At 36.0% G+C, this 17,845-nt stretch overlaps 1 protein-coding gene across 5 annotated transcripts in view; it reads right to left on the minus strand.

Moving 5' to 3' along the window:
- Nucleotides 1-998: 998 nt before the first annotated feature.
- Nucleotides 999-17,845, minus strand: part of SLC35F5 (solute carrier family 35 member F5) — a 33,107-nt gene continuing 16,260 nt past the window's right edge. For 3 of the 5 annotated variants that reach the window (XM_071746521.1, XM_071746518.1, XM_071746520.1), the window contains exons 9-17: nt 17,466-17,547; nt 16,620-16,707; nt 16,022-16,086; nt 15,573-15,677; nt 14,940-15,099; nt 13,809-13,899; nt 12,027-12,181; nt 9,906-10,026; nt 999-9,039 (exon numbers count right to left, since the gene is read on the minus strand). In XM_071746521.1, coding sequence (XP_071602622.1) covers nt 9,948-10,026; nt 12,027-12,181; nt 13,809-13,899; nt 14,940-15,099; nt 15,573-15,677; nt 16,022-16,086; nt 16,620-16,707; nt 17,466-17,547 — 825 coding nt within the window. In that variant the 3' untranslated portion in view covers nt 999-9,039; nt 9,906-9,947. The remainder of the gene's footprint in view (nt 9,040-9,905; nt 10,027-12,026; nt 12,182-13,808; nt 13,900-14,939; nt 15,100-15,572; nt 15,678-16,021; nt 16,087-16,619; nt 16,708-17,465; nt 17,548-17,845) is intronic. The other 2 variants (XM_071746522.1, XM_071746519.1) reach the window with 1 other exon arrangement.

Here is a 17,845-nt window from a genome sequence, read left to right on the forward strand (position 1 = left end):
ACTGCAAGTTACCACTTTGGACATCAGGACACAGCCTGTAAACCCCCTGGTTTTGTGAAGATGGCTCAGATAGGACCAAGTCATGCAGGGAGGATTCCTGACTCCTCAGCTAAAGTGCCAAGTGTTTCATGCACACTCTTGTGTCTTTCTCCACACTGCAATTTGAATTTGGCATGATGTCTTCATGCTTGTAATTTTTTTTAAGAAACTCTGGTCTAAACCTTCATCCATGTAAAGATTCCTCCACTTGGTGCCTGTGTTGTCAGTAATATTATATTGCATTTTTGCATGTTCTAGATATGGCATAGCAAGTATCCCCTTGTTTTAGTGTCAAAACTGCAGTGATGATTCTATCAGTAAACAAAATTCAGCTGTAGGCAACCAGAAAACTCAGAAAAGCCTATGGTAGGAATAGACTTTTTTCTAATTTCCCTTTTAAGTATTTAGGTAAATGCCTATCATCTCCCAGAGAGTTTTAAAGCCACTGAAAGTTCTGCTGCATGAAGGAAGGTTAGCTAATAGAATCAAGGATGATAAATAGCCAATTGTCTTTTTATCACTTTAATATTTCTTGTACTGGAAGTCGGTAATGCACTAAATCGATGGATACTGCAGTAGCTCCCCCTGCTGATGAAACCTTTTATAATTCCTGTCTTATGGAATCAGAAAAGTTTACGTTGGGGGGGACCTTAAAGATCATCTTGCAAAGATGACCTCGAGCCATGAAGATGGATTAAAAGTTGGGAATTGATTAGATAAATTAGCAGACCAATCTGAGAACAAATTATAACCTTTTGGCATGCTAGCAAACTTTGGGTAAAATAAGACATCCTGAGACTCATTTTTAAGGGTAGAAGAGAGGAAAAAAGTGGGTCAAATCAAGACCTTTTGACCACTGTTCTCCCAAAGAAGTCCTCCCTTAGTGACCATTCATTTTTTCTTAAATGACAGCATAAAGTGCATTAACCCCAAAGAAATATTAATTTCTGTTAAGAAAATAAGATTTATAATCTTTATTGTTTACTTACATATAATAAATATAATACAGAACAAAAACGTCACACCCATTGATTGTATTACACAGGCTGCTCATCAGAATAAATTACATTTTCTCCTCATTAGCCCTTTTGTAGGGTTTTGGTGGTGGATCTTAAGAATGTCAATTTATAAACCTACCAACACAAGAACAACACTTGATTTTCACCTTTAGGTATGTTTCAAATATTCATATATATATATATATATATATATATATATACTGATTTTGTTAAAAATATATAAGCACTGTTCAGTATTTGCAATATAGGCCTTTAATTTCCATTCATTAGATCTCTATTGATATAGAGAATTTCAAAATAATTAATAGCTTGAACCTAATTTTAATTAAAAATACTTATTCTGTATTTCTCATTTAACTGGCCTCCCTCAGAAAATGAAGTGACAGAACTAAGATACTCCAGGCAAAAGCAAATGCTCATTTTTAAAAAACAAAGGATAAAAGTTCTGGTCCTTGCGTTGCCTGCATAATTCTGGAATAATGGAGACATTAATTTGGTACAAAGAGGGAAGGAAGAAACCAGAAGCCAGAGTTTCTGAAGAGACATGCATCTTCATTTCAGATTTCCTACTGCCATCCTGCTGTTTTCTTGGCTTAAAATCACTACATCAATCCATCATTATATGTTTTTCTCTGCATGAACATACTTATCATTAAATGGAAATTGGATAAAAAAGCTGCATTTCTTTTTTATCAGAAACAGATCGAGGTTTAATACGCTCTGAAACCAGTTATTTAAGTGCAAATGCAGAACACTTCAGCAACTCAGGTTCTGGTCTCACTAAGGAAATTGTTAAAAGAAAATGTACAATGACGTTTTGCAGAGGGTGTACCTGGAAGTAGCTGTGCTCTCAGCACATCTGAATTATCAGCAAACTGCAGAGACTTCATGTAAACGAGTTTTCTTCACTTGAAAGTTCTTCAGTTAAAGCAGCTTCTGCTTTAAAGTCATCACTCAGAATTCACTGAAACTTAGTACAAAATATACTGCCCAAAATAATCAAAACTGCTACTGATTCTGTGCATCTCTTAATGCACAAAAGCTTTAGAAGTTCCACAAATCAACCAGTATGAGCAACTAAGAAAAAATAATCAATCATAAACAATTTTATTTTACTAATACGCACTCCGAAGTGAATTTATACAAATTTTAAATGATTACCAGGACCCCTTCAGCTACACAATGCTGAAGTTGTATTGCACACTCATTACACTTCTCTAATTCCATTCAGACCAGGACTACACTTTCAATATAGCTTTGCATTAACAGCCTGTCATGATTTTTAACTGACAGAACATTCATTTGTAACTGGGTTGTATATGGGACTTTGTAACACTTCACAAAAAATGCCCCAAGCCCTAAAATCCCCAATATACAGAGAAGAGTACATAGAATACACACTCCATACTTCTCAGTATGTACACTCTCCCTCCAAACAGATATACTCCATTTTTTTTTCTTTTTTTTTTAAACAATCACAGGGCTTAAACATTCAGCTTCAACATGAAATGATTATTTAAAATATCAGCTTTCTATATTAAAGCAAGATCAACCAGAAAGAGACCAATGCAGTACACTACTGGCAAAGCACTATATGTAATTGTGCTATGCAAGAAATTATCCTCAGGATTTTTTCAGATGATCCCATATGCTGCCCAGTAGGATTATTTATTTTTAAGATTTTTTATTTTATTTTATAATAGGTTTTTCTTTGCCATTAGGAAAGGGATACTGTTTGGCTGGAAAGCTTTAGCTTGGGGGAAAGCGGAAAGGAGAAAGAAGAAAAAGGAGATTATAAAAATATTTGAGAAATCACTCACTGCAAGAGGAACAAGTTTAATTGGCATGCAAAAGGTCAGATTTAGATGGAAAAAGAATCATCACCTGTAACACAGACAAGGAGGACAAGACTTGAGCTGGCAATATGAGCAATATACTGAAGGACTTCTCTAATTGAAAGACAGCAATTGGCATATTATAAAATTAGCTCCATGTTAAATGGCTGCTTCCCCTCAGAGTTTGATAGGTATGGGAATTTGGTTGCTGTTTGTTGTTTTTTTTTATAAAAAAAACTGTTGGTAAACTTCAGCAACATACAAGAAAAACTATGGAAACATCCCTGAATTACTGCTTCTGAGGCTATTCCAGTACCATCACATTTTGTCTGTGGAACATAATGTATTTGTGCACCTTCCCTGATGAAAGAGTCAAAACTTCATTAAAAAAGGGAAATAGAACATTGGATGCAAATTTACAAACTGATAGACAGCTACACAACTCTGCATTTGTACAACTAAACAGCTGCTTTCTATAAAAATTCTCAGAGAAAAGCCTTTTATGCTTTTTTAAAGAAGTGAAAAACAGATGACATTCTGGATGCATTCCACATCACAGTAAGCATTTCAGAAAAACTCTGGTTACCTACTAATACCAGATGTAACGATGCAAAACTAACTCAGAGGACTGTGAGAACACAGGTAACTGAGCAGAGTCTCATTTTAATGTTAGATTTATGTAGAACAATATAGAGAACTAGGGCAGGTAAAATACAATTGCAGTAGCTTTACCCAGGGAGGAAATGCCCTGTTGCACTCTGAAAAGTGTAAGTGGAAATGTCAAACGAAATCATCATGAGGAAGCTGATCTTTAGAGTTATGATTCCTATGAATTGTGTTCTCAGATCAACAAAAAAATTCTGGAGATATACAACTAACTGGTTAACATACAGCTGACTATAAAGCAAAGTCATATAGAGAGACAAATTTGCCTTTTAGATAAATAAGCTACATGCTGGCTATAGGGAAGTATTTTTTGTGACCAGTCACAGTGGTATGTTTACCATTTTTACTGGCACCAAAATTTTTTATTACTGACATCTTAAAGCAAACCACTCCAAATGTATGCTGCAGACAGAAATACAGCAAAGGCATAAAGGTCGGGTATAAACCTGAAGTTTCTTTTTAATAAAGTTTTATTTTATTAATATTGTCTATGACTCTGGTGGGCTTTGGATCAACTCCCAGTCTAGCCAAAGTAACTTTACTGGAAAAGCAAACAAAAAGCCTCAAACTGAAGAGACTCCGTAAAAATCTGATGATCAAAATTAAAATATTTATGTTAGAAGGTTTACACTGGTACTCTAGCCTAGAATCAGATTATGTATTACTATAGCATTGCCTACCCCTGAAAGTTAATGTCACTGCCATGCTGTAAATACAGCTTCAAAATCAGCAGTGCAACTTTTAATCTATATGATGCATAGTACAATAGAGTAGAAAACCACACAAGTTGCAGCATCAGTCTAGAATGCATGTTTGTCCACAAAGTAACAAAGTGTTGGGCAGACTGTATTTTACTGAGACCTTTAAAGGTTCTGAATACTCGCATCATGATTTACCTGAAAAGCCTAAGGAAGGTTCAACATAACAGTTTGGTAATGGGAAATGTTTGAGAGAAACCTGAAAACGTTTGTAGCAATTTTAGAAGCAGGAATTAGTTATGAGCTCTCACAATGCATGGTATCACCCATATTTCCCTGAGAAATCATTCCCTGCAATAGCCATGTAAAACAAAATACAGCATTAATGTAATTCTGGATCAGACAGAAACAAAAAATGATGCATAACAACAGTTTGTGAACCAACACTTAAATGTTACTGCAGCTCTAACTACTACACTGCAGACATGACATAAGACAATGATAACAGAAATGGTAACCAACTCAACAACTTATCCCAAATAAAGAAAACTGATTAAAAGTACCATCCTATAGCTAGGCCTATAACTCAACAATTTGGTATTAACATTAGTTTCTGTTTCTTCATTTTTGAGTATGCCACTTAACTTCATTTACAAGCACACACTCTGCCTTACTGGGGCCTATTTTAATACAAAATTTGAAACTGTGTCCATAAACTCACCCTATGAATGAAATTTAACTGTTTTCCCCCCTCTTCTTAATTTGACAGAACCAACTTTTAGTAGGGAATAGGAATAACCACATTCAGAAGAGAACTGGAACCAAGAATCACAAAGAAATCATTTTATCACCACATTTAAAGCAATCCTAGGTGTGAATGGCAGTACCTGGGTACGATGGGGATCGTGTAAGGGAATGACCATTACATCAGCATACATGAAGAAAAGTGATTTGCAGGTTCCTCTATTTGCTGGTACAAGGAGGTGGCAGTGCAGACACCAGCACACCAGGTCAAGTACCACATGCAGCACCAGAGTTTGTCATGTGAAGACCACCAGGTTGAATTTCCAGAGAAGGGAGTTACCATGTGCACCCCCATGCTGAGGCACTCAGGCAGTGCCTTACCTGCCCTGCTCCAGTTTCAGTCTGCACGATACTCTAACCTAACCTGGTGTCAAGCCAGATCAGTCACAAACAATAGCCCCCACATCTCCATATGGATTTCCACAGGCAAAAAGCCAGCAAACAAAACAAACAAACAAAAAAAGTGCACACTGTACACTGAAACATCAGGCTGTCAGTGTCTGCAGTGGCATTCATCTGCCCCAGGCTTTCTAAGCAATTGTTGAGAACTGATGTTGTATGCATTTCAGTCCTTTGCTGAATTAGTATTACACCTACAGCAACCCCTCATAGTGAGCACATTTTCAGGATTGACTGAAACCTAAGAGAAAGTAGCCAGAAAAACTGAAATCCTTTTTTCTCCTTTGTTCTGGAGCACAGTACAAAGTACATCAAAGGACGTAAAACTCAGCAAAACCATAGCATGCTTACATGGTGTTTGGCAAATTACCTCTCTCTATAAAAACCCTCTTTATTTCCTCTCTATATAAAAACCCAAACAGCTCCAAAACTTCAGACATACACAGAAGAAATTGTTAGTTGTCTCCTAGGATTACAGGAATTAGTTCAACTGTTTGACAGAGCAACACATGTAGTACTCATTTCCCATTTTGTAGACATGGAAAATCACTGTTCCTTAAGCATCTAATGACATTTAAAGAAATGATTGAGATAAAAATTCATTATTTCTAAGTGTATGTGCTTCCTACAAGAAAGATCAGGGTAAAGACATTCCCAAATTGAAACTGTAAGAGCAATAACAATTTATGCTAGCACACAGAGGGCAAAGCATTTATGAAAGAGCTCCTTCACATTCCAGTTGTGTCATGAGGAAGAAAAACACAGCATGTCTCCATTACTTCAGAGGTACCTGAGAATCAAAGCTAAATCTCTTGTGCATTTACCAAGCACCCATTAAAGAGCTATACAATTTACATTTCAAATTAGACATTGTATGTATAAAATATTGTTGTACTAAAAATCACAAGATTTTATAGAAAAAACCTCATCACGTTCTATTAAATGCAGGAACAATGTTACATGTCACAGCTCCCATAATTAAAACTCTTAATAGATTTCTTGTAATTACAAGGGGCACCGCTGTTTAAAAATCCTTTCAGGGAGGACAATTTGCTTTGCTTCGTATTCTCTAGAGAACTGAACTTCAATGCAGAGGGACTGCTCAAGCTACCTAGTACCATGAGATTTGAATATTTAAGTATTTTTAAGAAAAAAAAACCCAAGAGGAACAGATTTCTATTATAATAAAAACAAAACAAGAGTAGGAAGGGCCTAACTTTGGGCATACTCAACAAAACCATTTTTCAACATTTCTGGTGTCAAGAGAGAATAATATTCTCCTAGTACTTCTTTTATTAGCATCTCAAACTAATGAATAATGCAAGTTAACAGAAGTGATATCCATGGGAGACTGATGATCTTTTACCTTAAGCCATGAACACAAGGCAAACAGGAGCAACAACTGCCCATGATACATTAAAGCTCCAATTCTATCAGTATCACCAACTTAAAAAGACAGTATTAGACTATTTTGCTAAAAATACTGTAATTGCCCATCTAAAAGCAATCTCAGGCTTTACTTGCTGATGCCATAAGTCTCAACTAATTAAGAATTGCAGTTAATGCCTGGTATTATATATATTTGGTATGATCTTACTGAAACATATAATGAATTGAAACCAGACATCAGCTTTTTATTGCCAGTAAGCCTTAACATTACTTCTTGGAAAAAAGATGATGCTAACATCCTCTAAGCTATCATAATTTAGAAAAAACCCAGACCCCTAAAAACTAAGGAAACTCCACATACCAAAAAAAAACCCCTGAAAATTATACCAAAGTCAGATGTAAATTTAGTTCTCCAGACTTCACTTTCAGCCCTTCCAACTTGTGGGTTTTGGGCAATGAAATGTAAAGTTTCTCAAAATGCAGTAAGCTTATTTTGTCTGATTTGGATTTGTGCTTTCTTGTATTTCTTGGGAGGTTTTTTTGTTGTTTTGTTGTGGGGTTTTTGGTGGTGCTTTGTTTGTTCGTTTGTTGGTTTGGTTTTTAAATTTCTATTTTGGTTGTCCAAAGAAGGACATACTATCAATCACCAAAACTTATAGTGTAATCCAATATTAAAAATTGAAAGGCGATATTGATAAAGATGCAATATTTGACCAAAACAGCATGCCCCCCATTGTTCTTTTTTTTTCCTCCTTATCTACTTATAGATTTTTACATTACATTCTGGCTGCTGGCCAATCAATCCTTCTAAACATATAGGTAAGCATGCTGCCTTCCTGCCCTCCCTCTTTTCTAGTAATTGCATCACCAAACCACCAGTACTCATTACTGAGTATTAACACATAAAAAGACATTTGCATTATGTCATCCCTCTATATCTGCATGGAAGGATAGCAGAAGTACCCTAAATTATTCACAACCTTGTTATGGGAAGGGAAATCTGTCGGCTGAAAAATCCATCCTACATTAATTATAAAAAAAAAATTTCATCAAAAGCTAAAATTAATAAAAGTGTCTTAAAGGTCAGAAGCTGGGAAATGGCACTAACTTATTTCAAATAATACTGAATATAATTACTCATAACTTTTCAGAATCAAATAGGACAGAAGCGCTGCAGTGGAAGGAAGATAAAGGCTATAGGGAAAATTATTAATTTTAAGAATAAATTTTATTAATGCAACTGGAAAAAAAATCCATGCAAACAACTTTTATCTTTCAGATTATTTAGCAGTTTACCATAGTGCCAACCCATTGACTGAAAAATTCTGCATGTAATTTGATCTCTTTTTTAAGTTGGCAGCTATAGATATGAAAATTTCCAGATTTAGTTTTCCATGTCAGATCTCTGGGAATAAGAATGGGTCAAAGAATCAGTCTGATTAAAAGAACCATAGATTTTGAGAATAATATACAACCAAAGGAACTGTAATTAGAAATATTTTACCATTCACCAAAATTTTAAACATTCTAGACTCTTAGGTAACGAAAGATTTTTAAACATCGGCACCTACTGCCATTACAAGGTTCCTCAAAATGGTGTGATACAATATATACGTAGTGTTCCAGGACCATAAAAGGATCCTGCCTCAGTAATTACAGGAATGTACTTAATAAATTATTTTTCCATTTTTTTTCTATTAATATGCAAATAGTTTATACAACATAAAAAAAAGTTAATTTGTACCCACTACAGGTAACATGTTTATTTAGCTCTTTATCTGAAAGCCTATAAGACTTGATGACCTGCAAACTTATTTACATAATTCATTTGAAAGTATTTTTTAAAAAACAATATTGTCCAGCATTTAACAAAATTGTGAGTTTAAAAAAAAAAAAAAAAATCATTCAAGAGCATTTGTTTTTCTTGATTCTGTCAAGTAACTTCACCAGCTCAGTGTTATAAGGCAGGTTGGTTGCTCAGATGGAATAAGACTCCCTATGGTGATAGGCATGTAGTAAATTTGTTCATTTATAAAACCAGATAAAAGCAAGAAAGAGAAAAAGTTTAAAGTTTCAAAAGAACTGAAACTTCTTATTTTTACTACAAATTCAGAATAGGCACTGACACATGATTCCTCGGGGTCTTTTCCAGGAGATTGTCTCTTCGCTGGGTATCATTCCATTTTATAACTAAGAAGAAAAAAAAATATATATATCATGACTACACAATTAAAAATTACAAGAAAAGAATCACAACATGTATTTGTCTCTCTCTCTTTAATAAATGAAATAACTTCTGCTAAGACAACACAATTACTGTTTTGGTTACAATAATTTTTAATTTCATTACTAGATTTAAGCAACATTAGAAATAAATCTATATTCAAGCAATTCTGTCTGCCCTATTTGAAAAATGAAACCCTGAATCATAGGGCTGAGGCTTAAACTATGCTTATCTTTATGCTCCAAGTCAGCATCTACAAACCATGCAAAATTTTGTGTAACCTCCTCCTAAAGAAGGATACTGCAAACTCCCTTGCTGTCCTACCTATCCTTATAAGAAATATTTTTTTGCTAAGATTTTCTGCAATTTAACAAGTTAATTCTTGTCAACTACAAACACAAGGACTCCTTTCCATTTTCTAGACCCTTAGTAATAAAAATCTGGCCACGTCCTCTAAATTTTCTAAAACAGTCAATGTTTTTCAACACCTGCAGCCGCCCAAATGAGACCTCAACAGCATTAACAGGAATGACATAATTACTTCAGATTTCTTCCACAGACATCATCCATACCAGGAAGCTGTATGCCTCTTTTGGTTTATTGACTCATGTCCAATTTTTGATGAATGCTGTAATACTTTTAAAAACCTACTTTACATTTCAAAACCATTGACCACAAACTGTAGCAAGGTGAGAATAATACTTGGTAACAAATAATGGCTTTGAACATAACTTTCAAAATTCTATCCATCAATATCAAATGAGATTAACTGTATGCCCTGTAAATAAAAAAAAATGTGAGCTTATATAAGATGAATACAACGAATCCTCACCTTTCTCTGTATTGCTTGAAGTTTATTAAGCATACCTTTTGTCTATGAACAACTGTCTCCATCTTGTGAGACACTATGCATAGGAATGAGGCTTTCACATTGCTCACTTTCCTCCGGCATTCTTAAAAGAAACAAATGTCTTTACTTGAAGTCACACAGTAACATTAAATCAGCTGTTCAGAAGCAACCTCACCAGGGCAGAGTAGAGGGGGAGGAGAACCTCTCTTGACCTACTAACCACCCCCCTTCTAAAGCACCCCAGGATGCCATTGGCCTTCTTGGCCACCAGGGCACATTGTTGGCTCATGGTCATCCTTCCATCCACCATCACCCCCCCAGGCCCCTTTCCCCTGTGCTTCTCTTGCAACAGCTCAGTCTCCAACCCATACTGGTACCAGGGGTTGTTCTTTCCCAGATCTAAGACTTTACACTTCGCCTTAGAATCATAGAATCAGAGAATTGGCTGGGTTGGAAGGGACCTCAGAGATCATCAAGTCCAACCCTTGACCCACCGCTGCGGTTGCTAGACCATGGCACTGAGTCTCTTTTTAAATATCTCCAGGGATGGAGAATCCACTACTTCCCTGGGCAGCCCATTCTAATGTCTGATAACCCTCTCTGTAAAGAATTTCTTTCTAATATCTAACCTAAACTTCCCCTGGCACAACTTAAGACCATGCCCTCTTGTCTTGTTGAAAGTCATCTGGGAAAAGAGACCAACCCCCACTTGGCTACAACCTCCTTTCAGGGAGTTGTAGAGAGTGATGAGGTCTCCCCTGAGCCTCCTCTTCTCCAGACTGAACACCCCCAGCTCCCTCAGCCTCTCTTCATAGGGTCTGTGCTCGAGTCCCTTCACCAGCCTAGCTGCCCTCCTTTGGACCTGCTCCAGGACCTTGATATCCTTCCTGAACTGAGGGGCCCAGAACTGGACACAGGACTCAAGCTGTGGCCTCACCAGTGCTGAGTACAGGGGCAGAATCACTTCCTTGGACCTGCTGGCCATGCTGTTCCTGATCCAGGCCAGGATGCCATTGGCCTTCTTGGCCACCTGGGCACACTGCTGGCTCATGTTCAGCTTCCTGTCAATCCAGACTCCCAGGTCCCTTTCTGCCTGGCTGCTCTCAGCCACTCTGTGCCCATCCTGGAGCTCCCCATGGGGTTGTTGTGGCCAAAGTGCAGGACCCGGCACTTGGCCGTGTTGAACCTCATCCTGCTGGAATCAGCCCAACTCTCCAGTCTGTCCAGGTCCCTCTGCAGAGCCCTCCTGCCTTTCAGCTGATCCACACTCCCCCCCAGCTTAGCATCGTCTGCGAATTTGCTGATGGTGGACTCAATCCCTTCATCTAAATCATCAATGAAGATATTAAACAGACCTGGGCCCAACACTGATCCCTGGGGGACACCACTAGTGACCGGCCGCCAACTGGATGCAGCCTCGTTCAGCACCACTCTCTGGGCCCGGCCCTCCAGCCAGTTCTTAACCCAGCACAGGGTGCTCCTGTCCAAGCTGTGGGCTGACAGCTTTTTCAGGAGAATGCTGTGGGAGACGGTGTCGAAGGCTTTGCTGAAGTCCAGGTAGACCACATCCACAGCCTTCCCCTCATCCACCAGGCGGGTTACCCGATCATAAAAGGAGATCAGGTTGGTCAGGCAGGACCTGCCCTTCCTAAACCTGTGCTGGCTGGGTCTGATCCCTTGCCCATCCTGCAGGTGCTGTGTTGCAATACATTCAATTTCTCTCTGCCCAATTCTGAAGTCTGTCCAGGTCCCTCTGAATGGCAGCACAGCCTTATGGGGTGTCAGCCACTCCATCCAGTTTTGTGTCACCAGCAAACTTGCTGACAATACACTTTATTCCCTCATCCAGGTCATCAATAAATATATTGAATAGTACTGGCCCCAGTACTGACCCTGGAGGGACTCCACTAGAAACAGACTGCCAACCAGACTCCATCCCATTGACTACAACTCTCTGGCTTCTATCCATCAAGATATATATACATAAAATACACATAAAATTAGATGAAAAGAAATGCAGCATGAGTACTGCTGATTTTAGAAGAGTATAGGACAATGAAAAGGCTAAAGAAGAGATAGGATTATACTTTGTGACTGCCCCACCTCTGAATTCGATGTTTTCTACAAATAAAGGCAAAAAATCTTCTGATTCCCACCATTACTGGATCCCAGTTGTTATAGTGACATAAGAGAGTTGCAATGAAAAAAGAAAAAAATACAGGGATTGCTCCTGCAAAAAATAACCAGGAAAACTGCACCTGGAATTGAAACACAAACATCATTCACTCAGAAAAATTAACTGGCATATTGTCTAATGAAATAATTATTGTAAGTCTAAGATGAAGTTTAAGTTCTTTTTAAATGAAATTTGATATATATTTTTCTAAGTTAAGGTCCAATTCCTATAGCCACTTTATTCTCATAAATTAATAACCTATTCTCACTAATCTGTTCTTTACAACGGAACAAATGACACTTCAAAATTTTTCAATGAGATATCACCTGAAAGATTTGTGCACCTCTTTATTCATCCATGAATATACCATCACTGAATTGTAACTGACAAAATCAATTCACATAGAAAGACTGTACTACTGGAAATTTTCTTTTTCAGTTAAAAAAGGCAGGGCACATTACCTGCCCAATTTAAACTAAATTCTACACGTATCTACCTACTAGTACTCGCAGAACTAATAATCTGAGACTGTTTAAGACTTCAGATTACAGAAGGTTAAGAGAGATCATGGGTGCTGAAGTCTTGAAAACACCTTTTGGGCTTGCAGAGCAATGAGCCGTGAGCACGGCTCCCTCTTGTGGATAAAATTTCCGAAGTTGAAGACTCCCTGTCATTCGTGTTCCCTCAAAAACCAAACCAACCACAATTGTTAGAGCCTTTCGTTATCCTTACAGATTAAGGAAATTCATAAAGACCCAAGCTACAAAAAGGAATATTTAAGTAGTCGTAAAATTTAGTTGAAATTTCTTAAAATGCTTGCTAATTTGCCATTTTCAATCCAGAAAACACATTATCTGGCACATAATTTTATACATTATCTGGCACACAAACATGTTATAGGAAATGCTCACACTTAAGCCAAGTGACAAATAAACCTGTGCCTACACTGAAAGGTGACAAAAGGCATATCTATAACAAAGCATGTGGAGATGCCCAGCCAAAAAAGAAGGGCATTATCACTAAGAAAAACTCAGCTTGCTTTAACAACAAAATGCATTATAAAACCTTCCTAAGTATTAAATTCAAATAGTCAAAGTTAAAGTTTACACATAATTAAACTGAGAATTCTATCCTACTAGTGTGAGAAGTCTCTATACAGTTTGAAGAGTAAAATAACTAACTTCATACAGTTTCTATGCTTTTTCTACTGCTATTACCTCAGTTATCAGTAGAACTAAACTAACTTAAAGGAGGACAGCTCATTGGAAGCTTAAAATCCACATGAAATCTTAGAAAGTGCAAATGAGACCTACAGCTGCTACAGTCCTTTGTGCTAACTTGCAGATTTTGGTTTTGTCACTAACTGAGGAATTTTAGGATAGGCAGTCTAACAATTCTATAGCTGTAGAGGCTGTACTTGCAGTTGTTCTTTAAAAGTCCCTGTTTCAAGGTAAACCATCTGGCAAGGCAAGGCTGATGTACTTCTCATACAAGCTGCATCTTAAACATTTTTATGTGTAGAAATGCACACTTACAAGTGCAGAATTACTGTAACTGTTAATAGAGTAAATATGGTATCTATAATCCAGTTCAAAAATATTTAACAAATGACAGAAGCAAAATGGTATTCATTGTATACATTGTTAAAATACAGCCATTTAACTCAAAGAAATTCTATTAATAATGCTTAAAACTTAGAAGTAATTTACCTTTTGCATGCACATGTCAGCTATTATGGACAGAGGTATCGTAAGGCTTAGAGCTAGTGTGCCTATCAATGATGAGGTAAGAAAGCATCCCCTAAAAATAATTTTAAAAATAACAGATTATTATAAATAAAGAGGTCTTGATGAGAAGTTAAAAGGCAGGAAAAGTAATGAAATAAACTGAAAAAGACATTTGATCAAGCTTAACTTATAGTAAAAAAATCAAGATAGTCACACTCAGTCGTAAAACTGCATAAAATTCTTAACTGGTCTACTGATGTCTTCTGGAGCAGGATTAATTCCCATTCAAAATTTTTGATATAATGAAAAATTCACTACTTCACTTTAGTGACTACACCTAGAAAAATCTGTATCATTTCCATTTTGAAATAGTTCAAAACCAGCTTATAGAATTCAATCTTTTTCACCCCGGTCTTGTTAGTTAATGAAAGAAAGGCTACAGGTGTCTATAAACACTACCCAAAGAGAGGTTTTTTTAGAAACAGATTCTTAAATTAAACAGACTGTGCTTTCTAAATCTCTAAAATACACCCTCAAAGTAATTCTCAGGTGCTCTCATCATATTTCCTAAGCAGGAAGAAAGATGTTAGATTTCTCCAGATCACTGAGTCACAAAAAGCCACTACCATAATAATAAGTAAAAATGAATAAGTAATAATGAAACTATATGCATATGTTTGAGCAGTACTCATGAACAGCCAGAGAACTGACTCTTTTTCCAAATTCCTTTGCAAATGACTGATTTACTGAATGAATTTAAAAAAGGAGACAACCTCAAGTATTTGCAGGACAAAACCAAGAGTAAACACAAGCTATTCAGGATTTCAGTATAAACCTAAGGCTCTAAATAAAACATGACTAGTGAAGACCATAACATCCAAAATAAAAAACCTGCAGTTCTCAGGTCAAAAGTTACACAGCATAGTGAGGCTTGCTAGCAAATATTCCTCTAGAAAACAGCCTAGTCTATCATATGAAGAAATTACATACAAGGGAATATCTACCCAGTTACAGTCAGTAATGCCCTCTCCCATTTCATATTACTTATTTCATAAGTGTCCAGATTTAATTTGCAAATAAATGTGAAATATTTACACAGCATGCAGTACGTACCACAGCCAGAGGAACTCTGACAGAACTGTTCCAATAAGGCCATTAATGACAATGCACATCCAGATCAGTTTATTGGGAAACTCAAAAGCTTCAAACCCAGTATAGTGAAGTAGGAAGAACCCTGGCCACAGCAGCAACAGATTAAACAGGCCTACAAAACCTAAACAGAAAAACATTATTAATAAAGTGAATCACATTAAATATCCTTTGACATAACTAAAATCTCAGCTCAACTCTGCTATTTTGAAAACATTCATACACAAAAGCAGCAGCAAAGCAATATTTTAACTCTTTGAAAAGAAAGGAATACAAGAGACCTTCCTTGAAATTCACAGGCAACAATTACATAAGAAATTTACAGGTTTGAAAATATAAACAAATAAATAAATTCCACCGAGTTCAAAGGAGCTGCCTGTATCCCTACAGGTAATGTTATCTTTCACTGTTAAGGCTGTAAACAAGAAACAATTCACACAATCTGTCTCTAAAGTACTCAAAACCATGGGAACAAGAGACTTGCTCTACTTCCTTGGTTTTTCTGAGCCCCTTTACCACTCATTTACAGCTCAGTGACTGAAAGCAAACAATTTAATCACAGATTGAATTAAAACTTGGAGTTATTTTTAATCTTACCAAAGAACATTGGTATGTCAAGTTTATCTTCTCTATCTACTTTCCTTTTTATCATTACTATGTACACAGCATAGAGCATTGCTCCTACAAGAGACCAAAGGGAACCTGGAAAGATGAAAAACAAGACAAAACAAACCAACACTCAAGACGTGTCAAACATGTTATGCATACAATGATCAACTCTCCTAAACATACATCTGTTATAAAGCTGTCAGAGATAAATGATCTATTATCAAATCCAGTACTGTATGAAAATTCTGGGAAAGTGCAGAAAGTTTGAAAATGGAAATACTTTCCAAATCAAGCTATATAATACATGGGGGTGGGGAAATAGTCATAAATGTCTGGTTTCAAAAGTTGAATGTTATACGAGTAAGAAATATACAGCTTGCTACATGACCATCAAATGATGGTACTCATCACTGAGTATTTTTTTAAAAATTAAATACCTATTGTATCTTTTCCAGCAGATTTCTCAGATCCAGAGAGGTTAACAAGTACCACACCACCAATACTATCAAAAAAAAAAAAGACAAAAAAAAAGACATTCAAAACACTACTTAAATCTAAGAAATTTTTACAGAGAGAAAAAAAAAAGGGGGGGGGGGAAGAACAATATCAAAACAGAGTTCTATCTCTAGGCATTTTTATTTAACCAATACCCACTTTTGAAAAAGTCAAAACCAAAGGAGTACCAGTATTAACCTCTGAGTAACACACCAAGCATTTAATGAAACAGGCTTACTGTACTGAACGTCAACCCTCTTCCTTCCCATCCACACAAAAGAGAGACCATAATGAAACAAGAAAATAAGTTCACATACTTCCAACAGAAACCTGATTAATCTAATTTCCTATAGGAGCATGAGATGAGTGCTCATGATATAAGTATTTAAAAAGACTAAATTTACTTTCTGTGAAACAAGAGTATTAAAAAAAAAACAAACAAAAAAACCTATCTTATATTGTCATAGATACCACAGGTATAGTTATCTTCTCACTGTATCAGAGAGTTTTTTTATTAAATGCTCCATCTCATTATCTTACCTTAAAATAACAGCTAGTAATTTAGACAGGGTAAACCTATCTCCACTGTTGCTGGGAAAGACTGCAGCTAAGATTAAAGTAAAAAGCCCTGCAAAAGAAATTAAAAGAGTTTGGTTTTATTTTATTTATACAATCAAGTTTTACCACTAGTTTGTGCAGAAAAATGCACATTTTTCTTCTTTATATTTTACATACTTATTTTTACTAATTTTAATTGGAACTATTATGAAGCTAGCACTTCATGATGTAAATCCTCAAATGACAAAGTACATGCTCAACTTTGAGAAGGGTTAGCCATACTGACAAAATAAACATTAGTGGAAAAATAATAATCACATAATCATACTTTTAAAACTGATTTTATTAAACAAGAATCAATCCTCTAAACTCAGACTGTCACATAATTAAAACATTTGAAAGTTCATATTACATCCTTCATAAATAAGCCAGTAATCTGCATAATATTCAGGTGGTTTAAGTTCTTTACCCCTAAAACCATTAAAAAAATAAATTAAAAAATTTAAAAATCAAGACTTTACTCTGAATAATACTTATCAAAAAGCTGAACCACCTTTCCTTCAAACCTACTACTCCCCCACCTTCTGCACTAATGCCTGTATATTAAAGAGAAGTACACAAACTTGTAAAGCAAAAAAGCAAGGGAAACATAAAGACTGCTTAAAACCCTGCAATTACAGAACAGATATTTTTAAATGCACACATTCATTGTCTTTAAGCCTTATGACTCAAAAAAACCTTATCAAAACCACAGGTAAATCATTCCAGAAGTCCATTGTAATAAAAGACATTTTTGTCCTAAAATAGTCTTATAAACATAAAACTTACCAGATGTTGAAGACAAGATATTAACTATGGCAACTTGGGTATCTGACAGAGCTTCTTGGTAAGAGAAATTTGCCAAGAACCACTGAGGGAAAAGAAAAATAATTTTGTGGTTATATGGATAGCAACAGCAGAGTTTAAATTTCATCAGTGCAACAAAATCCTACTTGAAGAAAAAAACCCATCTATTTATACAAAGCCAAAATCAACACAAGACTTTTACCTCAAACAGATTTCTAACTTCTATTAAAGTGGCAGATGTGTTAAAAGACAGAGGCAAAATCAGAACTGACCCAAACCAACCACATTCAACTGTGTGTTTAATAGTGAAATAACATACTTCAGAACTTAAGCATGATTAAAATGAAAGCATAATATCTATT

The sequence above is a fragment of the Heliangelus exortis genome, chromosome 6 (assembly GCF_036169615.1).
Source record: "Heliangelus exortis chromosome 6, bHelExo1.hap1, whole genome shotgun sequence".
Lineage (NCBI taxonomy): Eukaryota > Metazoa > Chordata > Aves > Apodiformes > Trochilidae > Heliangelus > Heliangelus exortis.